Source organism: Pygocentrus nattereri, chromosome 29 (assembly GCF_015220715.1).
Source record: "Pygocentrus nattereri isolate fPygNat1 chromosome 29, fPygNat1.pri, whole genome shotgun sequence".
Taxonomy (NCBI): Eukaryota; Metazoa; Chordata; class Actinopteri; order Characiformes; family Serrasalmidae; genus Pygocentrus; species Pygocentrus nattereri.
In genome coordinates, this window is record NC_051239.1 from 10,494,475 (window position 1) to 10,519,116 (window position 24,642).

The window sequence follows — 24,642 nt, forward strand, 5'->3', positions numbered from 1 at the left end:
CAGAATATGCTCTTTTCCCTAAATTATGTATGTAACACAGACAAGTACGGAGAAGTGGCATCATCCATCACCTGATATATTGGCTGCTGCTTCTAATAGTCGGCCTGCACTGGCAAACTCTCTTTTAAAGTGTTAGTGTGGCCAAAAATCTAAAACTGACCAAAATATGATCACTGGTGTAGAACCAAAGAAGCCAACATTAATTTCCATATGAATAACTACAATTAACAAATCAATTGTCTTTTTTGTTCAAAAAGTTGGTTCTTCAAGCGTTCTTTAGTTAAGGGAATGATTCTATTTAAAACCATGAGTTCTATATAGAACAATTTCATGCTTAAATAGTTCTTTGCATGGTGAAATGGTTCTTCAGATTGATAGGAGAATGTGTTGTATATATATATATATATATATATATATATATATATATATATATATATATATATATATATGTTTCTATATAGCACCAAAAAGTGTTATACTACTGTTCAAAAATGTTCTATACAGAACCATATACAACATGCTCAGAACCATGAAATGGTTCTATATAGAACCATTGTCTTTGCTAAAGAACCCTTGAAGAACCCTCTTTTTTTAGCAATGTACCATTAACTACCATTAATTGCACTGCAAAAATAGCTAATTTCGTATTCATTATTTCTATGATGTCACAAGAAGCAACACATTTAAATATATATCCACTTATTCAGCCTACAGCAGTTTAGCTCTGCCCAGTTGCACTGAAGTTCTAAGCAGTGTTTCAGCTCTGAGTGCTTTCTGAATGAGTCACAATTCAGAGCTCCTTTGCATATATCAGTCTTAAAGACATAAGTTAAGGAAAGGAAAAATAAGGAAAACAGTAATCTAAAAATGAAGTATGGATATTTTAAAACCCAAGAAAAGTGTAGGACATGGTTGCCAAGTTGGCTTTTTATCTGTTGATCATCAATAGCTCCCAACTGACAAGATAAACACCTCGAGCTCAAATAAACAAACATTACTTACCACTTCCTTCTAAAGGTTTTAGAGCATCAAGTCGGAAGTCACACCTCGTTGTTTTCATAGGACGCATGACACGTCTCAGTGCATGTATTTCTGCTTTCTTCAATTTATAGGCACTTGCCTCAGCGCAGCGCACCAAGCACGCATATCACTGCTGTTGGAAGAAAACCTTGTATCTCCAAAATAAGAACTTTACAGGAGAAGGGAAAAACATACTCTACTATTAATGTAAGTCAATGGAACCAGAATTTTTTCCAAGTAATGTTGGGCTGTTTATTTTGGTCCATTCATCATGAAATTCACAGACAATGTAAAGAGCAACAGGCTTTGTCAAGTTATGACAAAAACTGAAAAACGCCAAAAATGGAGAAAACAAGCTTTTGTTCTGACAACAGCGATATGCAAAGATATGATAAAGATATGAAAGATAATGGACCTTCTTCTCTGCTACAGAAAAAAATGTGGTCAGCTTAAATGATTGTTATCAGCTCAAATATGCATGAGTACGTAATAACTGTGACTGGCTGACATGTATGAATATAAAAACATGGTCTTTCTAAGGTCCTTTAGTAAAGAAAATGGGACCATGAACTTTTACATGATTAAAGGGTTCTTTGCATTGTGAAAGCGTTCGTCAGACTGATGGAGAATATGCTGTAGATGGTTCTATATCAAAAAAACCTTTTTGAAAGTGGTTCTATATAGCACCCAAAAGGGTTCTACTATTGTTTCAGTCTAACCTTTTTGGGCGCTATAAAGAACCCTTTTCCACACCACACATTTTCCATCAATCTGATGGAAGAACACTTTCATGATGCAAAGAATCCCTCATTCTATACATATAACCATTTTCTTTACTAAAGAACCCTCAAAGACCATTTTTTCAAGTACAAACAAAAACACAAACTGGTGTGGCAGGTGATAACGTCAGATAGTCTACCAAACTGTTGGCTAACTTCAGTCTAGTGCTCACTGAACAGGCATGACAACGCAGACAGACACATAGACAGACAGAAAGTGTGATGGCTAAGCAAGCCAGGTTTGTACTCACAGTGAGATGATGCCAGGTGGGAAGCTCTTGGGGATGGCTTTGGTGTCCACGCAGAAGGCGCTGTCCTTGGTGCAGGAGCAGGTGGGTGGGCAGCGGGGGATTTTGGGTGCCCGGCGCCCCTCGGCCAGGCACAGCACACACAGCAGCAGCAGGCAGAGAGAAGTGGCCATGGGCAGAGTCCAGCCAGGCCACCTCAAAACCCTCCTGGGTCCAGCCTCGGACATCTTCCCTTCAGCCCAGGCTCTCGGTCTCTGCAGGGGTTGAGGAGAGATGGGGGGCTTCCTTGATGAAATGTGGTGGATTATGGGGGGAAGAACGAGAAGGAATTCAGAAGGATGAAGAGGAAGGGAGGTGATATGTGTTTGATATGGGGAGAGAGAGAAAGAGAGAGAGAGAGAGAGAGAGAGAAATGGTATAAGAAAATGACCCACACAGAGCCACGGCAGAGAAAGAGCAGTCACTGTGCTCCCTGCACGATGAGTGCGTGAGTAGGTCTTCGTGTGTGTGTATGTGCTCTGCAGCACCGCCGGATCTCGCTGTTCTCACTCTCAGTGGTGCAGCTGTCTTAAGCAAAGACTGCAGGACGGTGTGTGAGCCAGCGATCCTACACACACACACCCCAAGACCTGTGCACAGCAACGCTGACGCTGAATTATTAACCAGCATGGACCAACACTTCCAACGGCAGAGGGGGGTGGAGGGTGAGAGATGAAACAGCCACCACACTGAGTTTCAGAGGAAGGAGGTGACAACAAGATGGACCAAAGGAAATACATATAAAACTGTCTTATCACAGTCTGAAGGCAATCAAATCAAAGCTCTATTTAGATTGGATTAAGTAATTACGGGGAGTTCTGTAAAAAAAAAAAAATTCCCCTGTAATTACAGCAGACCTGGATTTTTGCATCACAAGTGGTCATAAGTGTCTGTATGAAAATATTGCTTGAAAAGTTGATGGTATTTGCATATAAAGTAATCCTTTGATGACGTTGTGTGGCTATATGTGAATATAAAGTGCTTTATACATTATAATCGCTTGTTTATTCTGCGTCTGCTTCACTTACAGACTTTCTTTTGTTTCTCGTCTTCCACCCAGCGTAAAGAGGTCGGAGATGGGTGTCTACCACCTAGACTAATTAAAATGGTTGAAGACTTCCAAAGCATCCTTCTTTTCACGATTCAGAAAATGTTTCATGTGGATATACATGCTACCATAACAACACAATGAAACGTCTGCCAGGAAAATCCACTAAAATCACATAGATTTGTATCCAGACAGGACTACATTTACTGAGTTTGGTGTGATTATCTCAGGAGAGGAGGGAGACAAACAGACATGGCCGATCCAGATGGAAATAAAATCAGAGTGGCATCTGTGAAAGAGGACATCAGCCAGGACACTGTGTAAATTTATCCTGTGCAAACAGGTCTTTACACACGTTTCTCCTTTACCCAAGTGTCTTCAATCGGCCAAGACAAGTTTGATGTCTGAATGTTATATCTGTGCTTTTGTGCTGGAGCTATGAGGCTAATGTAGCTACCAAATGATGGAAGCTTATAACCACCAATTAGCGTAGTTCTAGCTGCAACAACACACTTGTGTCTGTGGTTTCTGGTGCTGCATGACATACACTGTTAGAAATAAAGGTACCATGATTCGTTCATCCAGGTACAAACAATGTAAATGTAGCCTCAAAGGTACAGCAGTGGTTTTAAGGTCCAATGGTGTACCTTACATGAGTTTTTCCTAGTGGAAAAGTAGATATTTCTATCTTTTTATGAACTAATGTTTTACGACAGAACAATAAAATAAAAGCCTGGAGGCGAGACGGGGTGTGTGGTGTCAGTACAGCTTAAGAAATACAATTTCAGTGGATTCTGGTTCAATTATGTTCCCTGACTAAAGGTACTGGGATGTACCCCTGAGGGTCCCACCGTGACAAGAAGGGTCCTGCCCCAGTAACAGTGTCGTACCTTTTTTCTGAGAGTGTACTGTAGTCTATAAAAAGTTTTAAAAAGTAGTAAAATTACTTGAGATTTCCCAACTTGAAGTGGTTTGAGTCATCAAACATGATGACTGAGGCATGTAATGCACTTGTCTAACCTGTTAGCTGTGCGCTTGCATTACTTGCTAGTTACTTTAGCCCCTTTTCACAGTAGCCAGAAAAAGCAATTAGCGCCTGTTTCAGAGTCAGTAGAATGATGCATTTTTTCCCCTCAGTTATGTTGATGGGGTATAATATTTTGAGGGAAATGTGTATACTTTATAAAACTACAAATGGGATTTTCAACTCTAACCCTGCTAGAAAAAAAACGCATACACCAGCATTGTTGGTCACCAGCAAAACCAGCATATGTTATGCTTTGGATGCTGGTATGCTGGCCAACCAGTATGACCATGCTGGGGTTACCAGCTAAACCAGATCCAGGCCAGCACTAGACCAGCTTAAATCATCTTAGACCAGCTTAAACTAGCGTGAAATATTATCTGGTCTATGCTGTTTTTCAGCAGGGACAAGTATTTGAATTATATTTAAACACTGTTTAGTTGTACAATCTTGATAGGAAAAAGCTGCCATTGTGTTGATCTCATCGTGGCCATCTTTGTGGATAGGTGTGGATGGTTTTCACAGAAAGGCGCTGTGAGCCCTGACCTTTCACCCATCATTGCTCACCAGCAGCTGAATACAGAATCACAACATTTCACCCGCAGAGAGCTGACTGTGTCCTAATGAATCTATTAGCAGATTTGAGGGTGAAAATATTTCATTAGATTATATAATTTAAAAATGTCTGAGTCGATTTACATTCCACTGGCAGAATGGCCACTAGGGGGCCTGCAGACCTAGCTAGAAAAACCAGCAAAAGCAGCATATGTTGTGTTTTGGATGCTGGCATTCTTGTCAACCAGCATGACCATGCTGGGCGAAAAGCTAAACCAGCACCAGGCCAGGATAAACCAGCTAAGACCAGCTTAAACCTGCATGGACTGTTTTTTCGGGAGAGGTTAGTTTTCGTAGCTTCAGAGCAAAACTAACAAGTCTTGGCTGATTGGTGGAATTTAGGGTAAAGGGAACGTGTAAATTTTGATCATTTTTATGGATGAACCATTGTTTTTACCTGCACAGGACAAACAGGTTCCCAGCAGCCATATCCTGCCTGGATACAAAGTTAATTGACTAGGGTGTAACATTACATTGTGACATTTTGATATGCATGTATCTTGGAGAATGAACTATTTATTAATTACGGCATCTTACACATAGTTTGAGCACCAAAGTTGGCAAATGAATAAACAGTGAATCCAGTTTTGTGAATCGAAACTTGGGCTACATGTATCCTTGCAACTCTATAACTAACTGCTCAGACTTATACACTCACCTGCCACTTTATTGCTAGTAAAAGGTTGGACCCCCTTTTGCCTTCAGATCTGCCTTAATTCTTCGTGGCAGACTTTCAACAAGGTGCTGGAAACGTTCCTCAGAGGTTTTGGTTGGTTATTTGAGTTACTGTTGCCTTTCTATCATCTGGAACCAGTCTGCCCATTCTCCTCTGACCTCTCACATCAACAAGGCATTTTTGTCCACACAACTGCCGCTCATTTGATATTTCCTCTTTTTCAGACCGTTCTCTGTAAACCCTGGAGATGGTTATGTGTGAAAATCCCAGTAGATCAGCAGTTTCTGAAATACTCAGACCAGCCCGTCTGGCACCAACAACCACGCCACGTTCAAAGCCTCTTAAATCCCCTTTCTTCCCCATTCTGATGCTCGGTCTGCACTTCAGCAAGTTGTCTTGACCACCTCTACATGCCTAAATGCACTGAGTTGCAGCCATGTGATTGGCTGATTAGCTATTTGTGTTATCAAGCAATTGAACATTGAATTGTACCTAATAAAGTGGCTGGTGAGTGTATATAAGTGTATGTCATAAAGGGTAACATCACCTCTATCATCTTTAGTGTTCAGCCAATGTTTAAAGATCCACTAGTTGAGGTTGTACTGTGGTGCATTGGTGTCCCTAATCAAGCTCACAGTAATATATAGCACTGAGTGGCTAGTATGATTCAATTAGAAGCAACAACAGAAATATGCCTTCGATGTGATCAATTCTGCAGATTGTATAGAGTATAGTATTGTAGAGTGTATAAATTGTGTGCTCAATAAAGCAGAGACGAGTTTTCCGAATACTCTCCTTTGATAGCAGTGCGTTAAGGCACACTGCGGTATTCCCTGAATACAGAATGAAGTTGCTGACCCCATTTCAAACTTCAGTGCAACTACAAGCCAAACACTAATATTGTCCAAGAACAGCAGCAAGCAGGTCAAACTCCACGTCTTTCTGTAGTTATGTCTCACAATGATACAATGACATGCTGTGTGATTCTCATAAGAACAGCATAATGAATGTAAAGGTGGTTACAGGTTTAACAGGTTTAAGGACATTCTGAGCATATTGATCTGTCCTGAAGTCCAAAAATAGGGAGATTGGAATCAGTCTGAATACCATTTCATTAAGACAGAATTGTTAGAGGTAGTGGGCAGTTGTATCTCTCCCCCTTTCACACCCCCTTTACTCAGATACAGAACAAATCAGAGGCCTTCAGCAGAGACCAGGTGGCCTATCGATGATACAGTTGTATGTACACCCTTATTAAACTTCATTCAACTTTCTAAACTTTTCTCTAATTTACACTGTAATGGCAGCCCATCAACAGCCAGTAAGCTGTTTAATCATACCCTCATTTGGAGAAACCAGTTTGTGCACAACAGCATTGTTGAGAATTTGTACAGTTACATAGCATATGAAGCCTGACAGCGAAGGTGAAGATAAAGTTGTTGGGCCTGGCTTTCAAAATGCAATGAAATCTACATTTTTTATGTATTTTTAATTTCAGCTGTTTTTTGATCAAATGAATACACTTTAGCAGCAAAGGCTTGAACTTTGAACATTTCCTCATTTTGTACACTGAATAGAGATGTGCCTTTGGCTTGCTGGATGGGAGAGAGGAGGAGTCTAGCCATTCACTCACAGCAGAACTAACCATCTTAGCAGTTAGGAGAGGAAACTGGCAAGCTGTTTTCAGTGCTTGAATTACGAAGAGAAAAAGCAAAGGAAAAAACCACATGTACTGTGCAACAACTGTATTCTCAACTTATGATTGTTAACATCCAGTAAAGGGTTCAATCTAAATATAATAAATAATAATACATAAAATAAAAATATAATAATACATATAATAGTAAATAAAACGATATCTAATAATAAAGAAAAATATAATAAATAAATATATCGTTTTACTCCTACCTGTCTATTTTAGGATGCCCACTCAAGCCAGGTAGAGGGGAAAAAATGCTTGCTTCTGTTTTTGGCAGCAGTCTGTCAAAATATTCACTTGTATCTTAAAATAATGACTTTTTAAATTCAAGATATTATGTTGAAATAACAAGTTATTCAATTTAAAGAAAGTAAATATTACAAGATATTAACCCTACTATTCTGTGCAGATTTGTGCTGGTCACCCAACAGGCTCATGCTGGTTCAACAGAATGCCAGCATTCAAAGCATAAGCTGGTTTTGCTGGTGACCAGCCATGCTGGTCTTTGGTAGTTTTTCTATCAAGAAAGTCATCATTTTGACAAAATGAGTCATTATTATGACCTAATACGTCATTATTCCAAGACACTAAATTAAAATTTTGATAATACTGCTAGCACTGGGCAGGAATTGGCTTAAATTAAATTATTAGGGTAAATAATTTTATTATTAGCTTTAGCCTTTTATTTTCTTCAATGTCCAAACTACTCGGAGTCCAACAACACAGCCTATCATATTGTATTCCGCTACTGGCCATGCTGCCTCTGCAAAGATTGGGAGGTGCGGCCATGTGTAGGACCATCTGAGGAGGCTCATGGAAGGTGCGCACCCTCCGAAAAAGGGCCTTGTTCTTTTTTTTTATGTCATTGTCTGTTAATTAAGTTTTTTGTACCAGGTAAAAAGTTCATTGTCTGTTAGTTAAAAATTTTGTGCCCAGAGTGCGGGTTTTTTTGTATGTGAGTGGGGGTCACCAGGAGGTGGGAGCCATGGCTGTTGGTGACTGGTGTTTCATAAAACAGCACTTTTTGAAGCAGAATCATGGCCTGCTGTGTTTTAGTCCACACCGACACCACAGTCTTGTATTGTTGTATAGCTGTAGAGTGTCTAGCTTGTGTCTGGTGCACCAGCTTGAGGCTAATATATTATCTTGTAGTTAGCATGGTAGATTAGGGCTCTATTAAGCAGTTGTTTCTGAACCATTTTGAACGGATCAAGCAAAACTCTACTGTGTTGTCTAGCGTGTTGCACACTGAATATTCTTAAATTGATGAATACTTTAAATGGAAATAGTAGCAAATTAATAAAAGGCACATTTTTAGGTGCCTGATTTTCACACTGAGAATACTATTCAGACTTACAATGAATTGCAACAAATTCTATCATCATGCTAATTACTGATATGGAAAATAGATTGTGATGAGATTATTGGCCACAGTTGTAATAATCTGAGCACGGAAGGCTGATGTTGGCTGTTAGAAAACATACCAACACCAGGGGGCAGAAGAGTATAATCCAAAGAGCATGCCATCCATTGCATTCAGAGACAATGCAAACTACTTTTACATACTCTCTCTCTCTCTCTCTCTCTCTCTCTCTCTCTCTCTCTCTCTCTCTTTCTCTCTATCTCTCTCTCTCTCTCTCTCTTTCTCTCTCTCTCTCTCTCTCTCTCTCTCTCTCTCTCTCTCTCTCTCTCTCTCTCTCTCTCTCTCTCTTTCTCTCTCTCTCTCTCTCTCTCTCTCTCTTTCTCTCTCTCTCTCTCTCTCTCTCTCTCTCTCTTTCTCTGTCAGTGCAGCACTGCAGTGCCAGGCACAGTAAGTTCCCTGATGCAAGTCCTCGACTGTCACCAACTGACACAGACACAAACACAGTGCCTTCAGACTACGTCCCTGACACCAGGGCTATTCAGAGACCCCACAAGTCACAGATATTCAGCAAAAACACCTTGAAAACTATTTGCAAAGAAGCACCAATCACAAGTATGGCAGACGTAGGTGGTATACAGACACTGACACGTCATAAAAGGAGCGTGGTGGGGGAGAAGGGCAGAGAGAAAACTTTCTACAAGCTGGATTTCTCTCTCTGCAGAGTCAGCACTTTTCCCACAGGCATAGTATTACCAGCTGTGCTTTTGGAGCTGGGCCGTTTGATTCCCAAATCTGCCTTTCCGCAACCATTTTGGGGCCAAAGATTTTATGGTGGTTTTTAAATTGGCTGTAACAATGCCACTGGGGAAAGGCGCACTGGGTAAAGGCCAGGTTCCTCCAAACAACAAAAAAAAAACCCTCCCTATTTTGCTTGCATCTTCCATGACTTCCCATCAATCACTGTATTCATAAATCTGTCTAACTAACTACCTGCGTATCTCTATATATTTATCAGGCTTTCTTCTTCTCCTGCTTTGGCTGCTGCTCATCACAGGTGTGTTCTAAATCACTCTCACTCCTGCCTGTTTTGAAAACCCCCCCCAACGTGTGTTCCGTTTAGCGGCCACCGTGGCCACGACTGATACGAAGCCATTCGTTAAAAGAGGAAAACATGGATTTGGGTTTCAAACCCAAAGCCACTTCCCGACTCAGCTCCGAAGCCAGGCACTGTGAAAGGCTCTCTGTCTGTCTTGCGCACATCTGTTTAAGCTTCTCTAAGGAGTTCTTGGCCTCACATGCAGTCGAAACAGGAAGCTCCATGTTTACCGCCTCTCCTCAGGTACCATGTTGGCATGAAAATTCCCCACAGTGTGGATGTGCCTGGAGAGCAGGGAGGAAATAATTGATCGATTAACCGTTCACCAGCAAATAAACAACCGTTTGACCAACGCTATCAATTCTATTGACGTATTTTATTCAAACCCCAATAAACAACAGTTCCTTCCTATTTGAAAAGGCAGGTTTATCATGCGGCTCCACTGCAGAATTCGATTTTTAGGTATAAATAAAATAATCCTTCTTTGCAGTAAAATAAAGCTCTGCTGATCATTCTAACACAGTTTTAACAATAAATAAATACCCTTTAACCCTTTAAAGGTTGGTGCGCAGACTGCTGGTCACCATAGCAACGCAGACAATCTCGTCTAGCTAGTTAGCTAACAAGAAAGCAAAGAGAAAAATTTAAGATGAACGTCGATAATTTGGAGACGAATGCACTTATTTACATTCATCAGAACTCATGGTTTCATCTGCAACGAGAAACAGTCAACCACTATGACGAGCTGACTTCAGCCTCGTAAAAAAACGAACATTGAGAGACATTTTACAAGAAACTATTCTACTATTGAGGAAAAGTTTCCTGCTGGAGATGAAAGAAAAGCAGCTGTAGCTGAGCTAAAGCTTAAAGCAGAGCAAAGTAAGTCTGTGTTTTCATTTATATTATATTTTTTAGCCTGAACCAGGATATTAGGACAAATGGCTCTTTCTAACATTTGGGTTGCAATCCCTGCACTAGACCTACTATTAGGCCTACTAAGAAATGAAGCACACAGCTAACAATAGTGGTGTTTGGAACCATTGTCCAAGAGGAAGAGGACAACAGCGCTGCTACAGTGATGTGTCACATCAAAAGTATACGACGCACATCAGTGTGAGGAAATCACACAAAAATGATGGAAAAACGGCCTGGATGTCAGTGGCTTTTGAGACTGATTGAGGTTTACACTCTTTAAAAAAATGGTGCTTTGGTTCTTTAGTAAAGAAAATGGTTCTATATAGACTCATGGACACTGAAAGCACCCTATGCGTGATTAAAAGGTTCTTTGCATCATGAAAGAGCTCTGCAGATGAGTGGAAAATGTGCAGATGGTCCTTTTTGAAAAGGGATTTTCTATTTGGGTGCTATATAGAAGCATTTTCTGCGAGGTTCTGTGTAGAACCATTGACAGCACATTCTCCATCAATGAATATATTAATGCTTACATCTTAAAAACTGGATTAACCCCTTCAAATCTCAGGCTTATTCCATATTAAGGCTTATTATTCGGTAACTACAGGGATTTCAATGCAAACTGGTTTAGCTGTTCTTAGGTTATAGAAGTGTGTAGGCGGTGTAAAGGGTTAAGCAGAAATGTTGATGAATCTTTGGACGGTAATGTAGAATAAGAATCAGAAATTACACGAGACTGAATGGGCTTCACTAAAAAAAATATGCACTAACAAAAGGAAATCCTTGATCCCACGCAGGCCCAAACTTGCCCACCCTCATGTAGTATCCCATATTTTTGCCAGAAAGTTCACGCCCAATGTGGCTTTGTCAGTCAACAAGCTACTTCACTTCACACCAGGTTTCTTTAAAACATCAGTTCACAAAATAGAAGAAAACAACTACAATTAGTTGCACTGTAAAGCATTATAAACTAGAAATTGCTGCATAGCTGATTGACAGTACAGCTCTGCCACACTCTCTTGCATCTTTGAGGATGCCAGCTAAAGCTAACCCAACGTTAGTTAACTAGGTGAGCTAAATTATAGGGCTGCAACCATATAGTTACACTATATGGCCAAAGGTATGTGGACACCTGACCACCACACCTCTACTTGACACTCTGAAAACAGACAGCGATAGCAGTAAATGTTCCTCATTATACAACAACGCTATGATAGATGGCGAGTGTTCACTGTCTTGCCACACTGAGCTGACAGCTGAGAATAATGTTACTAGGTCATGACAAACTACCGTAAGCTATAGTTGATTATCAAAATGACTTTATTAGGATACATAGCAATAATTGTAATTATCTGTGTCATTATACTAACTACATGAACAACAAAATAAAGAATAAAGAATTATTTCTTTTTCCTCATCTGTAGATTTGACTCAGACTAATCTGTGGATGAAAATAAGCAGTAGTATTTACACTGATCAGGCGTGGCATCATGACCACCTCCTTGTTTCTACACTCATTGTCCATTTTATCAGCTCCACTTACTTTATAGTTGCACTTTGTAGTTCTACAGTTACAGACTGTAGTCCATCTGTTTCTCTGATACTTTGTTAGCCCCCTTTTACCCTGTTCTTCAGTGGTCAGGACCCCCAAGGACCCTCACAGAGCAGGCACTATTTGGGTGGTGGATCATTCTCAGCACTGCAGTAACACTGATGTGGTGGTGGTGTGTTAGTGTGTGCGCTGGTACGAATGGACTACAAAGTGCCGTTCTGTAGTAAGTGGAGCTGATAAAATGTCCATTGGTATATGTTAAACAGAGGCCTGTACATCAAATTGGTGGACCAAATATCTAGAAATATCTAGATCTATATCTAGAAATATCTAGAATTCTCTCTGGAAACCTTACTGTTTCAGGTGTTCTCAGAGTTTCTGCACCTCAGCCTCGTCCTATTAAGGAATAGGCCTGTGCTTTGTATGAGTTTAATGATTATGACTGAGTTTGGCTTATGGATTAGGTTTAAGGTTAAAGGACAGGAGTGCTGCCATGGAGTTTTATGTAGCCAATTCAATTAAACAGAGCACTAAGGCATGTGGTTGTGAGTCAGTGATATGATTAAAAAGCCTCAGACAGAGACCAGTCTGGTCAGATCATCCTCCATCACTCCAGTCAGCTGCACAGCGCTAGTACAGTGGAGATGAAGCGAATGTTCAGGCTGGTGTGAGTGTAAAAAAGGTAAGCTGTACAAACTAGTTTGGAGTTGTAACTTCGTAAAAGTAAGTAACATGTCTGAATAAAGATTTTAGTCTAGTATTTGCTCTTTAAATAATAAGTTAACAAAATATCAAACATGCTAATTGTTCTGTTCTCTGATTATTTGAAGTTCAGTGAACTTGAAATGTTTAAACAACCACTTTACTTACTTTTATAAGTTAAAAGGATTATTATTTTGTAAAGTGTGCCCCAGGGTGACTGTGGCATTAGACTTTGGTTTAACAATATATGTCAAGACATGTGAAATCATAATTAGTATTTCTGTAATAAATAAAGGCATCAGTGCTAATACTGCAAATAATAATAATGATAATAATAATAATAATATAGTTAAGTTTTTCTCTTTTTTCTCTACATAATTTTGTCTGTAAAAAATTTTAGTATTTCTGATATTATTAGTAGCAGTAATATAATTAATACAAAAATAGTATTAATAACATGAATAATAGAAACATTAATAATGTAAAAAACAGTAGTAGTAGTATCATTATTAGATAATAATGTGTAACGAGACAACAGTAATGCCAATAATAATATTAATGTATTTTGGAATAGTATAGAATAACAATAATAATTGTTATTATTATTAGTAGTATTATATAATAATAATAACTCATATAATTATTATTATTGTTCTTGTTGTTAATAGTTGATTTTAATATTATTTTTATTATTATTATTATCATTATTATTATTATTATTATTAGACATAGTAGTAGTAGTAGTAGTAATATTATACACATTAATAAATACATAATGTATACAATAACAATAATCTAAAAATAGTAGTATTAGTATCATTACTAGATACAAATATAAGACAGAACAACAACCAAAATAATAATGATATTTGGGTATTTTTGAACAGCATATTGTATTATAATAATAATTATTATTATTATTATTAATTATAATATTAATTATTATTAATTATTATTATATATAATAATAATTATTAGTAGTAGTAGTAGTAGTAGCAGGAGTAGTAGTAGTATTGTTGTTGTTGTTGGTGGTGGTGGTGTTTTTATTTAATGGATTTTAATTTGTTGATTTATTTTAATATGACAACATTGTCTGCAGCTATAACTGCTAATTAGGTCTATATAAAATATATACTAGTAATTTTTGTAGACTGAGGAATTGCAACTGGGTTTTTACATTTTAACATTTTACTTCATTTACATTTCACAAGTAATTCTAACAGCTACTGTGAGCAGTTGTGAACAGATGTTGTGAAAAGCCCTGGTGCGCTGCACTATTGCAGGTCAGAAACAATCAAACTCTTTGTAAAACAATGTGATCACATCACAGTGCCGTATGTTATTGTTGCGTCTCTTTTCGCTGCTTAAAAGGCAAACAGAACATGCCTTGAGCGAGAAAGCTGTAAATGTAAGACGAGATGGAGCTTTTCTTTGCTGGGTGTGTGTTCAGAGATTATACTGGCTTAGCCGAGGGGCTAATGCTATTTAACAAGCTGACAGGCCAAGACTGCTGTGCGTATGTGTGTGAGAGAGACTCACCTGTGGAGAGAACCTGATCCAAAGAGAGAGAGGGGGTGGGGCCTCTGGGGCACCAGTGCATTGTGGGAGCCACATATAGAGTATCTAGAAATACTTCACTTACACTGCTCTCAGCATAAATGATGCTTAAAGAAGTGCACTCAGGGCCTGAAACCTCTATTCTGTGCCACATGGTAGCAAGCTGGCCCGTTTCTAACATCTGATTGGCTGAGACATGCTGTAGCATATACACACACGAATATTAACTTTTTATTGTGTTTACACTGAAATTAGACACAGCCACATTTTAGGCAGATGGTGATATGGTAATATTTAATGCCGAAACACTCTGGTTCCATGAGAAGCCTGTTTTTATCCCATTTCACCATTTGCAACAATGCTAATTTCAATTAGCACCCTTATGGGATTTGCCAAGCTAACATGTTGCAGCAGCAGCTGGACACCTGGAGTATGTAACATAGATATTTGAAGCCCATGAGTGTTATGGACATTCAGGGATAGATATGTTTCACTTATGCTACAGAGACCTGCAGTAATTTGAACGTAAATGCATTTATCAGTAGGCCTGAGAAAAACTGTATAGCCCAATATGCACTTATGTCCCACAGTATCATTACATCAAGCTATTGCCTGTTATAATACTTACACCCTACAATGACACAAAACAATATCACAACTGTGTACACATCAACTGTCCACACAACCAACATTAAACAGTTTTTACTACAACCCTAATTCCAACAAAGTTGGGACGTTGTGTAAAACATAAATAAAAACAGAATACGATGATTTGCAAATCCTTTTCAACCTCTATTCAATTGAATACACTACAAAAACAAGATATTTAATGTTCAAACGGATAAACTTTATTGTTTTTTGCAAATATTCACTCATTTTGAATTTGATGCCTGCAACATGTTCCAAAGAAGTTGGGACAGGGGCGTGTTTACCACTGTGTTACATCACCTTTCCTTTTAACAACACTCAATAAGCGTTTGGGAACTGAGGACACTAATTGTTGAAGCTTTGTAGGTGGAATTCTTTCCCATTCATGCTTGATGTACAACTTCAGTTGCTCAACAGTCCGGGGTCTCCGTTGTCATATTTATGCTTCATAATGCGCCACACATTTTCAATGGGAGACCGGTCTGGACTGTAGGCAGGCCAGTCTAATACCCGCACTCTTTTACTATGAAGCCAGGCTGTTGTAACACGTGCAGAATGTGGCTTGGCATTGTCTTGCTGAAATAAGCAGGACGTCCCTGAAAAAGACGTTGCTTGGATGGCAGCATATGTTGCTCCAAAACCTGTATGTACCTTTCAGCATTAATGGTGCCTTCACAGATGTGCAAGTTACCCATGCCATGGGCACTAACACACCTCAATACCATCAGAGATGCTGGCTTTTGAACTTTGCGCTGATAACAATCCGGACAGTCCTTTTCCTCTTTGGCCCGGAGGACACGACATCCATGATTTCCAAAAACAGTTTGAAATGTGGTCAGACCACAGGACACTTTTCCACTTTGCGTCAATCCATCTCAGATGAGCTCGGGCCCAGAGAAGCCAGCTGTTGGACTATTTGCTCACGCAGTTGTTCACAAAGTGGTGAACCTCACCTCATCCTTGCTTGTGAACTACTGAGCCTTTCAGGGATGCTCCCTTTATACCCTATTATGACACTCACGTGTTTCCAATTAACCTGTTCACCTGTGGAATGTTCCAAACTGGTGTTTTTTGAGCATTCCTCAACTTTCCCAGACTTTTGTTGCCCCTGTCCCAACTTCTTTGGAATGTGTTGCAGGCATCAAATTCAAAATGAGTGAATATTTGCAAAAAACAATAAAGTTTATCTGTTTGAACATTAAATATCTTGTCTTTGTAGTGTGTTCAATTGAATATGCGTTGAAAAGGATTTGCAAATCATCGTATTCTGTATTTATTTATGATTTACACAATGTCCCAACTTCACTGAAATTGGGGTTGTACAAAGCATGCACCCGCTCATGACATTCACTTTTTCCCAGTGAAGACAATATCACTGAGTTCAAATCACACAGCTGAGAGTTACAAAGACAACGAAAATGACAAATCTAAACCTGATCATCCTAGGCTAAAGTATTCTACCACAGCAAGTATTAAAAATGCTTATTCATCATTTGTGTCTCATGAAACAATATCACATGAATTTTCCTGTTCCACCTTAAATGGTGCAGCAGTTCTATTCTGGCGCCTCAGACCATTTAAGGTGGAAGAGGAAAATTAGAACAAGAAGCAGGTGAATGAGAAGCGACTTTAGCCTTGTAAAAAAGTTGAGAGATATTTCAGAAGAAGCTGTTCTACTTTTGCAGGAAGGTTTCCTGCTGGAGATGTGAGAAAAGAGGCAATAGTTGAACTATAGCTTAAAGCAGAGCTCAGTAAGTCTGCATTTTCGTACATATTTTAAAATCTACATTTTGACTTTAGCTAGCACATATTAAGTCATATTTTCAGTCAAGATGGTAAAATGTCACCTCAATGAAATAGGCATAAAATGTTGTGGCTCCCAAGGCAGATTGATTTTGTTGAAGGGAAAAAATGACTCTTCTTTGGTGATTATGGTTGCCGACACCGATATTACTATTGTGAGAAATGGTTAATTTAATTACTATTATTATTAGTCGTAATACAAGTAGTGTTGTTGTGAAAAAAATTTCTTGTTCTTGCTTGGTTTCTGGGTTTTGGTATAATCATTTCTTACATAAGTGTGACTCATGTCTATTCTCTCTCTCTCTCTCTCCTTAATTCCATCTCTTTCTTTTGAAGAATTAGGGAAGGCATAAGAAACAGGAAATAAGAAATAATACAGCACTCCAAATTGACTGACAGGCAATGGCCCACATGTGACCTTCCTGTCAGTTCCACCCCGGCGCTCCGACCCCTTACGGACCCGCTGTCATCAACGTTCACACACGCGGCCAGTGACCCTAAACAGGCTTCAGCAGGCTGTCGAGGCTCAGAAATTCCTCGTCTTCTTTCTGCATCTGTCAGATGCGGCAATCTGTGTGAAAACACATTGTGTAATTTGCATACGACTAAGTGAAAGGGTGGAAGGAAGGTGGTCTGGGGTGCTTTTTTTCCTCCATGGCTTCCAGACACGCTTAATATAGCTGTCCCCTTATCACAAGGCACCATCATGAAGCCAGGAAAAGCTGAAGGCCACACCTCTTCCGGATGATGGCCTCAAACTTTCTGAAGCACTTTGCTGCAGTAACAGCCTCTATTCTTTGGGAAGGGCTTTACACTAAATATTGGAACATTGCTGTGAGGATTTGTTTCCATTCAGCGACAAGAGCATTAATCAGGTCAAATGCTGATGTTGGATATTTAGTCCTGGATCACTTCAACTCCAAAGATATTGGATGGAGCACCATCACTCCGGAGAACACAGCCCCACTGCTCCACAGCCCAGTGCTTGGGGGGGCTTTATTTATTTAATTATTTAAGTAGAAAGTCAAATAACACTAATGAGTCAGTTTTAGGAAGCTGACTTTGAGGACGCTGAAACTGAATCACTGCACAACTGTGCAAAAGAGAAAGAGAGAGCGATGCTCAATACCACCCAGTGAGTGTTCTCTGAGAGGAATTCTCAGAGGACAGTCATCCACGGTACTGCTGGGGTTTGGTCAGATTAGGTTGATGGCTGAACATGAGTCACTTAAACAAAACAAGCAGCCAGCAGACTGAGGGAGACAAAGTCCCTTCTTGTGGAAGGAAAGTTGTCTAAATCAAGAATTCTGAAAAAAACAGGCCAATTATCGTTTCAGGTTGACTCCAACTTCTAAAAGAGGAGCCCATACAGAAATCTGAGATATGGCAATCTATGGATTCCAAATATATGTTATATATTAGCATATGTGGATTTTCCTTCTATCCAACTTGTGACAAACACCGATCAGGCATAACATTATGACCATCTCCTAGTTTCTATGCTCATTGTCCATTTTATCAGCTCCACTTACTGTAGCTGCACTTTGTAGTTCTACAATTACAGACTGTAGTCCATCTGTTTCTCTGATACTTTGTTAGCCCACCTTTACCCTGTTATTCAGTGGTCAGGACCCCATAGACCCTCACAGAGCAGGTACTAGTTGGGTGTTGGATCATTCTCAGCACTGCAGTAACACTCACGTGGTGGTGGTGTGTTAGTGTGTGTTGCGCTGGTCTGAGTGGATCAGGCACTGCAGTGCTACTGGAGTTTTTAAACACCTCAGTGTCACTGCTAGACTGAGAAAAGTCCAAGACCACTGTTGAAGGACTAGAGGATGACCAGCACAAACTGCAGCAGCAGATAAGCTATCGTCTCTGACTTTACAACTACAAGGTGGACTGACAAGGTAGGAGTGTCTGTTAGAGTGGACAGTGAGTGAACAGTGTTTAAAAACTCCAGTAGCACTGCAGTGCCTGATCCACTCAGACCAGCGCAACACACGTTAACACACCACCACCACGTCAATGTCACTGCAGTGCTGAGAATGATCCACCACCCAAAGAGTACCTGCTCTGTGAGGGTTCATGGGGGCTAACAAAGTACACAGAGGAACAGATGGACTACAGTCTGTAATTGTAGAACTACAAAGTGCACTTATATAGTAAGTGGAGCTGATAAAACAGACAATGAGAATAGAAACAAAGAAAGATCATAATGTTATGCCAGATTGGTGTACATGCCAAATTATTTTAAACTGGCTATGTTCAAATATGGGACATATGTTTCAGCCAATTGTCAGCCTGTACAAACATATATATATACATGCATACATATGATCCATGCATCAGACTTATGTATTAAACATGGAGCATGTGTTCACTCAAACATCAGACATATATGTATGATCCATATATCATGCATGTGTTCATCCACCTATCAGACACATATGATCCATATATGTGCACATAGATCCAATATTTAATGCTTATGTACCACATATATGTACTGATAATTTGAAATATATGTCAGACCCTTTATGATACATGTGCACATATGGACATATATCAGATTTCCATGTGGAAAAAGTACTATACTTACCCATACTGTTACATAATCATGGCTGGCAAAACCAGCTGGCACAAAAGCCAATATTCTAAAAGCAATACTGAACCACACCTGAGACAAATGACTTCCAAAACAAAAACAAAGATGCTGAAGCAAGCATCCCTAATAAGCAGGATTATGAGACAAACAAAATTCCCAAAATAGCTGTTAATGTGTTTGTTGTGGTCATTAACATATTCTGTTTCACATTAGCGAAACTGGAACATTGTGTAATGTTGAGACCTTGTTTCTAGTGCCAAAAACATAAAAACACAAAATAAATAAAAACCACACGAATTACCGCGGCAGCTGAAGGAGTATCCATTTGCAGCTCACACTTCAGCAGAGGATTATCACACATGGTGGCTACCAAATGCATTGGTGGCCATAAATGGCAGTTCCATTAATGTCCGTATCTAAAATGTTACATTTAAATTAGGTCCATATGTTCTCTGAGCTCACCTGAACACAAATCTGAAGAACTTTTTCAAAGCAAGCAAACCATATAGATAAAAAGGGAGTTGTTATTTCTTGTCATTTTCAATGTTTCGGTCACAGGTTAACTATCTTTAACAAAACAATAGACAATCCAAATTAGACTAAGAATAAATGTATGAAAATGACATGTAACCCAAAAAGTCATATGTGTACCAGTGGATGTTCAGCCAAGGTATGTCTACACCAAACTGCATCACTTTAGACTAATCAGAACAAATTCTGTAGCACTTTTCCATCATGCTAAGCTAATGGGTTAATTAGAGTTTTGAAACAGAAGGTTGGATTTTGCTCTTTAGCAACTCAGTCATGCTGGATATGAAGTGATTTGTCAGCTTTATAAGCTAAATAACGCTAACTGGCATCAACTAGCTGCTAACTGTTCGGCTAAATGTTGCTGCACTCTGCCCCCAGTTATCATCCTTTTTGCAGCTAAGCACATTCGGCACTTTGAGTGAGTACTTTTTTTTTGCCTTAAATTATTTAGGAAGCATCAATGTTTTAACATTAAACTGCGAGTAAAGTAACCAAATAGTACTGCAAATATGGTGTTAATATTGATTTTTATAATTGTATTTCATAGAGAATTCAGTGTTGGTGAAGTGGGGCCAATATCACTGTAGTAAAGGTCGATACAGACGTTTTAAGTGTTTTTGTAATCGTTTTATTTTAGGTTAAAGTAGATTCCAACACCCCACGACCCTGAGGGAGAAGCGGCTTAGAAAATGTGTGTGTGTGTGTGTGTGTGTGTGTATAGATTCCTTCACCTTTTACAGAAATAAACAACAGTCACTTTATTGCTAAAAAAATGACACACACACACAAACACACAAATATATATATATATATATATATATATATATATATATATATATATGTATACCAATCCACTTTGGAAGCTGGCACGTTCCCTGAGTTTTTCCAACAAGATGTTGCACCACCACATTATGGGTGTCAGGTCCGAGCATTCCTACATGAACAGTTTCCTGGAAAGTGGATTGGTCGTCGTGGGCCAGTTGAATGGCCCCAAGGTCTCCCGATCTGATCCCCTTAGACTTTTATCTTTGGGGTCATCTGAAGGCAATTGTCTACGCTGTGAAGATACGAGATGTGCAGCACCTGAAACTACGGATACTGGAAGCCTGTGCTAGCATTTCTTCTGCGGTGTTGCTCTCAGTGTGTGAAGAGTGGGAGAAGAGGGCTGCGTTGACAATCCAACACAATGGGCAGCACTTTGAACACATTTTATAAGTGGTCAGAAACTTGTAAATAACTAATAAATAACTCATGAAAGAATAAAGTTATGTTAAAACCAAGCACAACGTTGTTTTTCTTGTGAAATTTTCAATAGGTTTGAAGTGTCACACGACCCGCTTCCCATTGAAAAAACTAAAGTTGGATCCAAAATAGCCGACTTCAAAATGGCCGCCATGGTCACCACCCATCTTGAAAAGTTTTCCCCCTCCCATAAACTAATGTGCCACAAACAGGAAGTTAATATCACCAACCATTCCCATTTTATTTGGGTGTATCCATATAAATGGCCCACCCTGTATATGACTATATAAAAGGGTAATAGGACATAAACTGAACTCTATTCATGGAAAGAGCTCTTCACTCATGTAATCAGCTTGAAAACCACTCACTATCTCTTAAGAACCTTTTCAGAGACTTAAGATAGAAGAGCCTAGATTACAGACACTACTTTTGGTCCTTGGAGACATTCAGTTTTAGCCTGAGAGATAATACTTCTAAGCTGCTTTTTACAACTCTGTTCAGAGCCGCAATACAGTGTCGCGTAGTAGACGTTGGCTTAATCACTGTTTGTTTCTTTGGCTGCTATGTTAGATGCCAACGCTGCTAACTGATATGGATTTTTCCTGAATGAATGAGCTGTGTCCTTGTGGCCACACACATCAGAATATGCAGATGTGAGACCAATCTTTGACTGGTAGGGTGAGTGTCTTTGAGGTGAAGGGCAAGTGATCTGGCAGTCATGACTGGATGAGTGATGAGGAACATGAACAATGACACACACACACACACACACACATACACACACACAGTGCAGCTGCCAAATTAATCAGCCCAGCTTGGGGAAATAAGTGAATCAAGCAATGAATCAGCCTGAATTGCACCCCAGCATTAAAGGCACACATCGTGATGTTGCCTCTGCTTAAATTGCCAAACAACTCCAGATACTGAAACAAAACAGAACATTTATAGAGATGTCCATGACTAATTTTGACATACAAGTTTATAAATAGATATTTGGTTAATCACTCTGAAAATCACTGGTCATGCTGGTTGATTAGCATCCAAAACACCACACATCACTGCAGTTGGAACAAAAACTCTCCAAAATGGCAAATTTACAGAAGAAGGAAAAAACATACTTCACTTTTAATGTAACTCACTTTGGGCCATTTCTTTTGGTCCATTCACCATAAAATGTGCACAAAACGTGAAGGGCAAAAGGCATTTTCAAAACATGGCGTTAACTGAAAAACGGAGATACAAGGTTTTATTCCGACAGCAGTGATGTGCTGGTTTTGCTGGTGACCATCCAGTCTATGGTGTTTTCATCTAGCAGGGAACTCACAGCTCAGTGTCAACATTATTAACAACACTATTAAGCTAAACTTTATCTGTATTTGCTGAAGATCATTTTTATATGATGTCTAATGTTGTATAGACAATGTTAGGAGCAGTTAGCTAACCTTTTTAGCTAGTCATTCCGATTAAACATCACTGTTTGGTGCTCGCAGTGATCATTAAAAACATTCTATGTAGAGATTAACATTAATTCATTTGTACCCACACCTTATGTTGTACAGTTTCACTGACGTTTGCTGAAAGACCTCATTAAAACACGTTTTCCTCAGCATCTAACGCTGCTCTGACTAGCAGTAGTGCTAGCTTCAGCATTAGCTCCTGTGAAGGGGCTTCCATTATGTGCGCCTTGTTGATTTCCCTGCTTGGATTAATGTAAACTTGGTTTCCAGAATAAATTTCTTGTTCGCATCTCGTCAGTCTTTAAATGTCTACCCTGAACATCCTTTGTTGAATGATAAATGACTCCTTTGTGTGCTCCTGAATTCTCATTTGTACTACTGAACTTTTTAGCGGCTTTGTTAGCACGTGTTACGGATGCTACCAGGTAGCATGAGCTGGAAGTTGGACGGACGCAGCAACAATGATTAAGAGAAGCGGAACTTTCTGAGAATTTGGCAGATGGTCAATTAGTATAGGGCTACTATCTTACTTTCTTAGGCGATGGCACTGATTTTGGGCTAAAAATTCAGCAGGAAAACCTCTGTAAATATGTTTTATAACTCAAACACATCCAAGGAAAACCAGTAGGTTGTCCTGTCAGATAAATAACAGAGGCTGCCTCTTCAGATTAGCTTATGCGCTGCTAAAGCTAACCTTTACAACAGCACTGGAAACTGAAGACTTGTCGTCTTCAGCACGACGTAGTTTCTCCTCAGTACCAACATGTTAGCTTGCCAAAGAAACAGTTAGCAGAAAAGTACCAGAGCCAGTCACAAACAACATACCCTTGGCAATGTGCTTGTGTTAAGGCACTTGTGTCGAGTAGTAGCAAAGCAGAATATAATTTATTTACTTACTCACAGGACGGTCACATTTAACAGCTCTTTTAAAATGAAAAATCTGCATTTCACCGAAGTGCTAGCCTGTGTATTTCCCCATGATAAAGTAACCGATTATATACAAAGTATATGAAAGCTGGACTATCTGAAAATGGATGCTTCAGCATCTCCCCATTTGGAATCCATTATAGGTCATTTGAGTCGATAGATATTTTCTTTTCCAAGTACAGGGACATGTTAAAAATGCTGTCTACACCCAGCATAGAGCTGGTCAAGCTGGTTGACCAGCACCTGATCTAGCAGGCCAGTAAATGGCTGTATGCTACAGATGCAGCAGATAGAAACTGGTTGAAAAACGCTGCCACATTATTTTAAATCTGTAACCATGTTGGTCAACAATGCAACACTGATCCAGTTGCTGGGAACTTAAACAGCATGTAAAGTGAAATGTTGATGTCAATTATTAACACCTGCCCATTGCTCTTCTCACTAGAACAGCACCTCCCGCCATTTACTTCCCACCAACTCTCTTGATACAATTATACAATCCATTTAACATCCACACTTCTATTTGACTCTGCCATTAGGTGGACAGCTTCAGTCTACATATACACATTCTTAAGAGCCCCGTCAAGTGAAGTAAAGACCAGTTCAGCATGTTGGGTCACCTGCCAGAAATAAATGGAGTTCAGACTTTGTCAAGAGGATGACAAATATGGGGTGGGGGGCACTGAAGTTTTATCAAAATATGATAAAAGATGCTCAAAAGACTCATATTCTTAAATACTTATTTTCTCAATATGTTAAGCTTTTGTGTGCTTTTATGTACCAAGAACAGTCATGTTTTAGTTTCACATGATGATGTTCCAACCACTCCTCATCTCTTGGAATTAACATATTGTGTCTTCTTCCTATTATTTTACACAATAAAATGTTTCTCGTCGTGCAATTTCTGAGTTAGAACCACGTTACTTTGCAAGCTCTTAGGTCTTATACCTGATTAGGTTGTGACATACAGTTTTATTAAAAAAAAAAAAAAGATAAAAAAAAAAAAAAAAAAAAAATCAAAGACAAATGTTTTCCCCGTAGGAAACCAATGGCGGAGTTTTCTGGACATTCACACACTTGTAGCCTATTGGACAGATAT

General features: G+C 39.2%; 1 protein-coding gene and 1 long non-coding RNA gene across 4 annotated transcripts in view; one reads left to right on the forward strand and one right to left on the reverse strand.

Moving 5' to 3' along the window:
- lgi3 (leucine-rich repeat LGI family, member 3) overlaps positions 1-2,708 on the reverse strand; it is a 27,633-nt gene extending 24,925 nt beyond the window's left edge. The window contains exons 1-2 of one of the 3 annotated variants that reach the window (XM_017696369.2): positions 2,482-2,708; positions 2,051-2,301 (exon numbers count right to left, since the gene is read on the reverse strand). In XM_017696369.2, the coding sequence (XP_017551858.1) occupies positions 2,051-2,274 (224 nt within the window). In that variant the 5' untranslated portion in view covers positions 2,275-2,301; positions 2,482-2,708. Of the gene's footprint in view, positions 1-2,050 lie in introns of all 3 variants that reach the window. The other 2 variants (XM_037536132.1, XM_017696366.2) reach the window with 2 other exon arrangements.
- Positions 1-4,517, forward strand: part of LOC119262807 — a 10,292-nt gene extending 5,775 nt beyond the window's left edge. The window contains exon 3 of the long non-coding RNA XR_005129908.1: positions 3,117-4,517. This is a non-coding gene — a long non-coding RNA (uncharacterized LOC119262807). The remainder of the gene's footprint in view (positions 1-3,116) is intronic.
- The last annotated feature ends 20,125 nt before the right edge of the window (positions 4,518-24,642 follow it).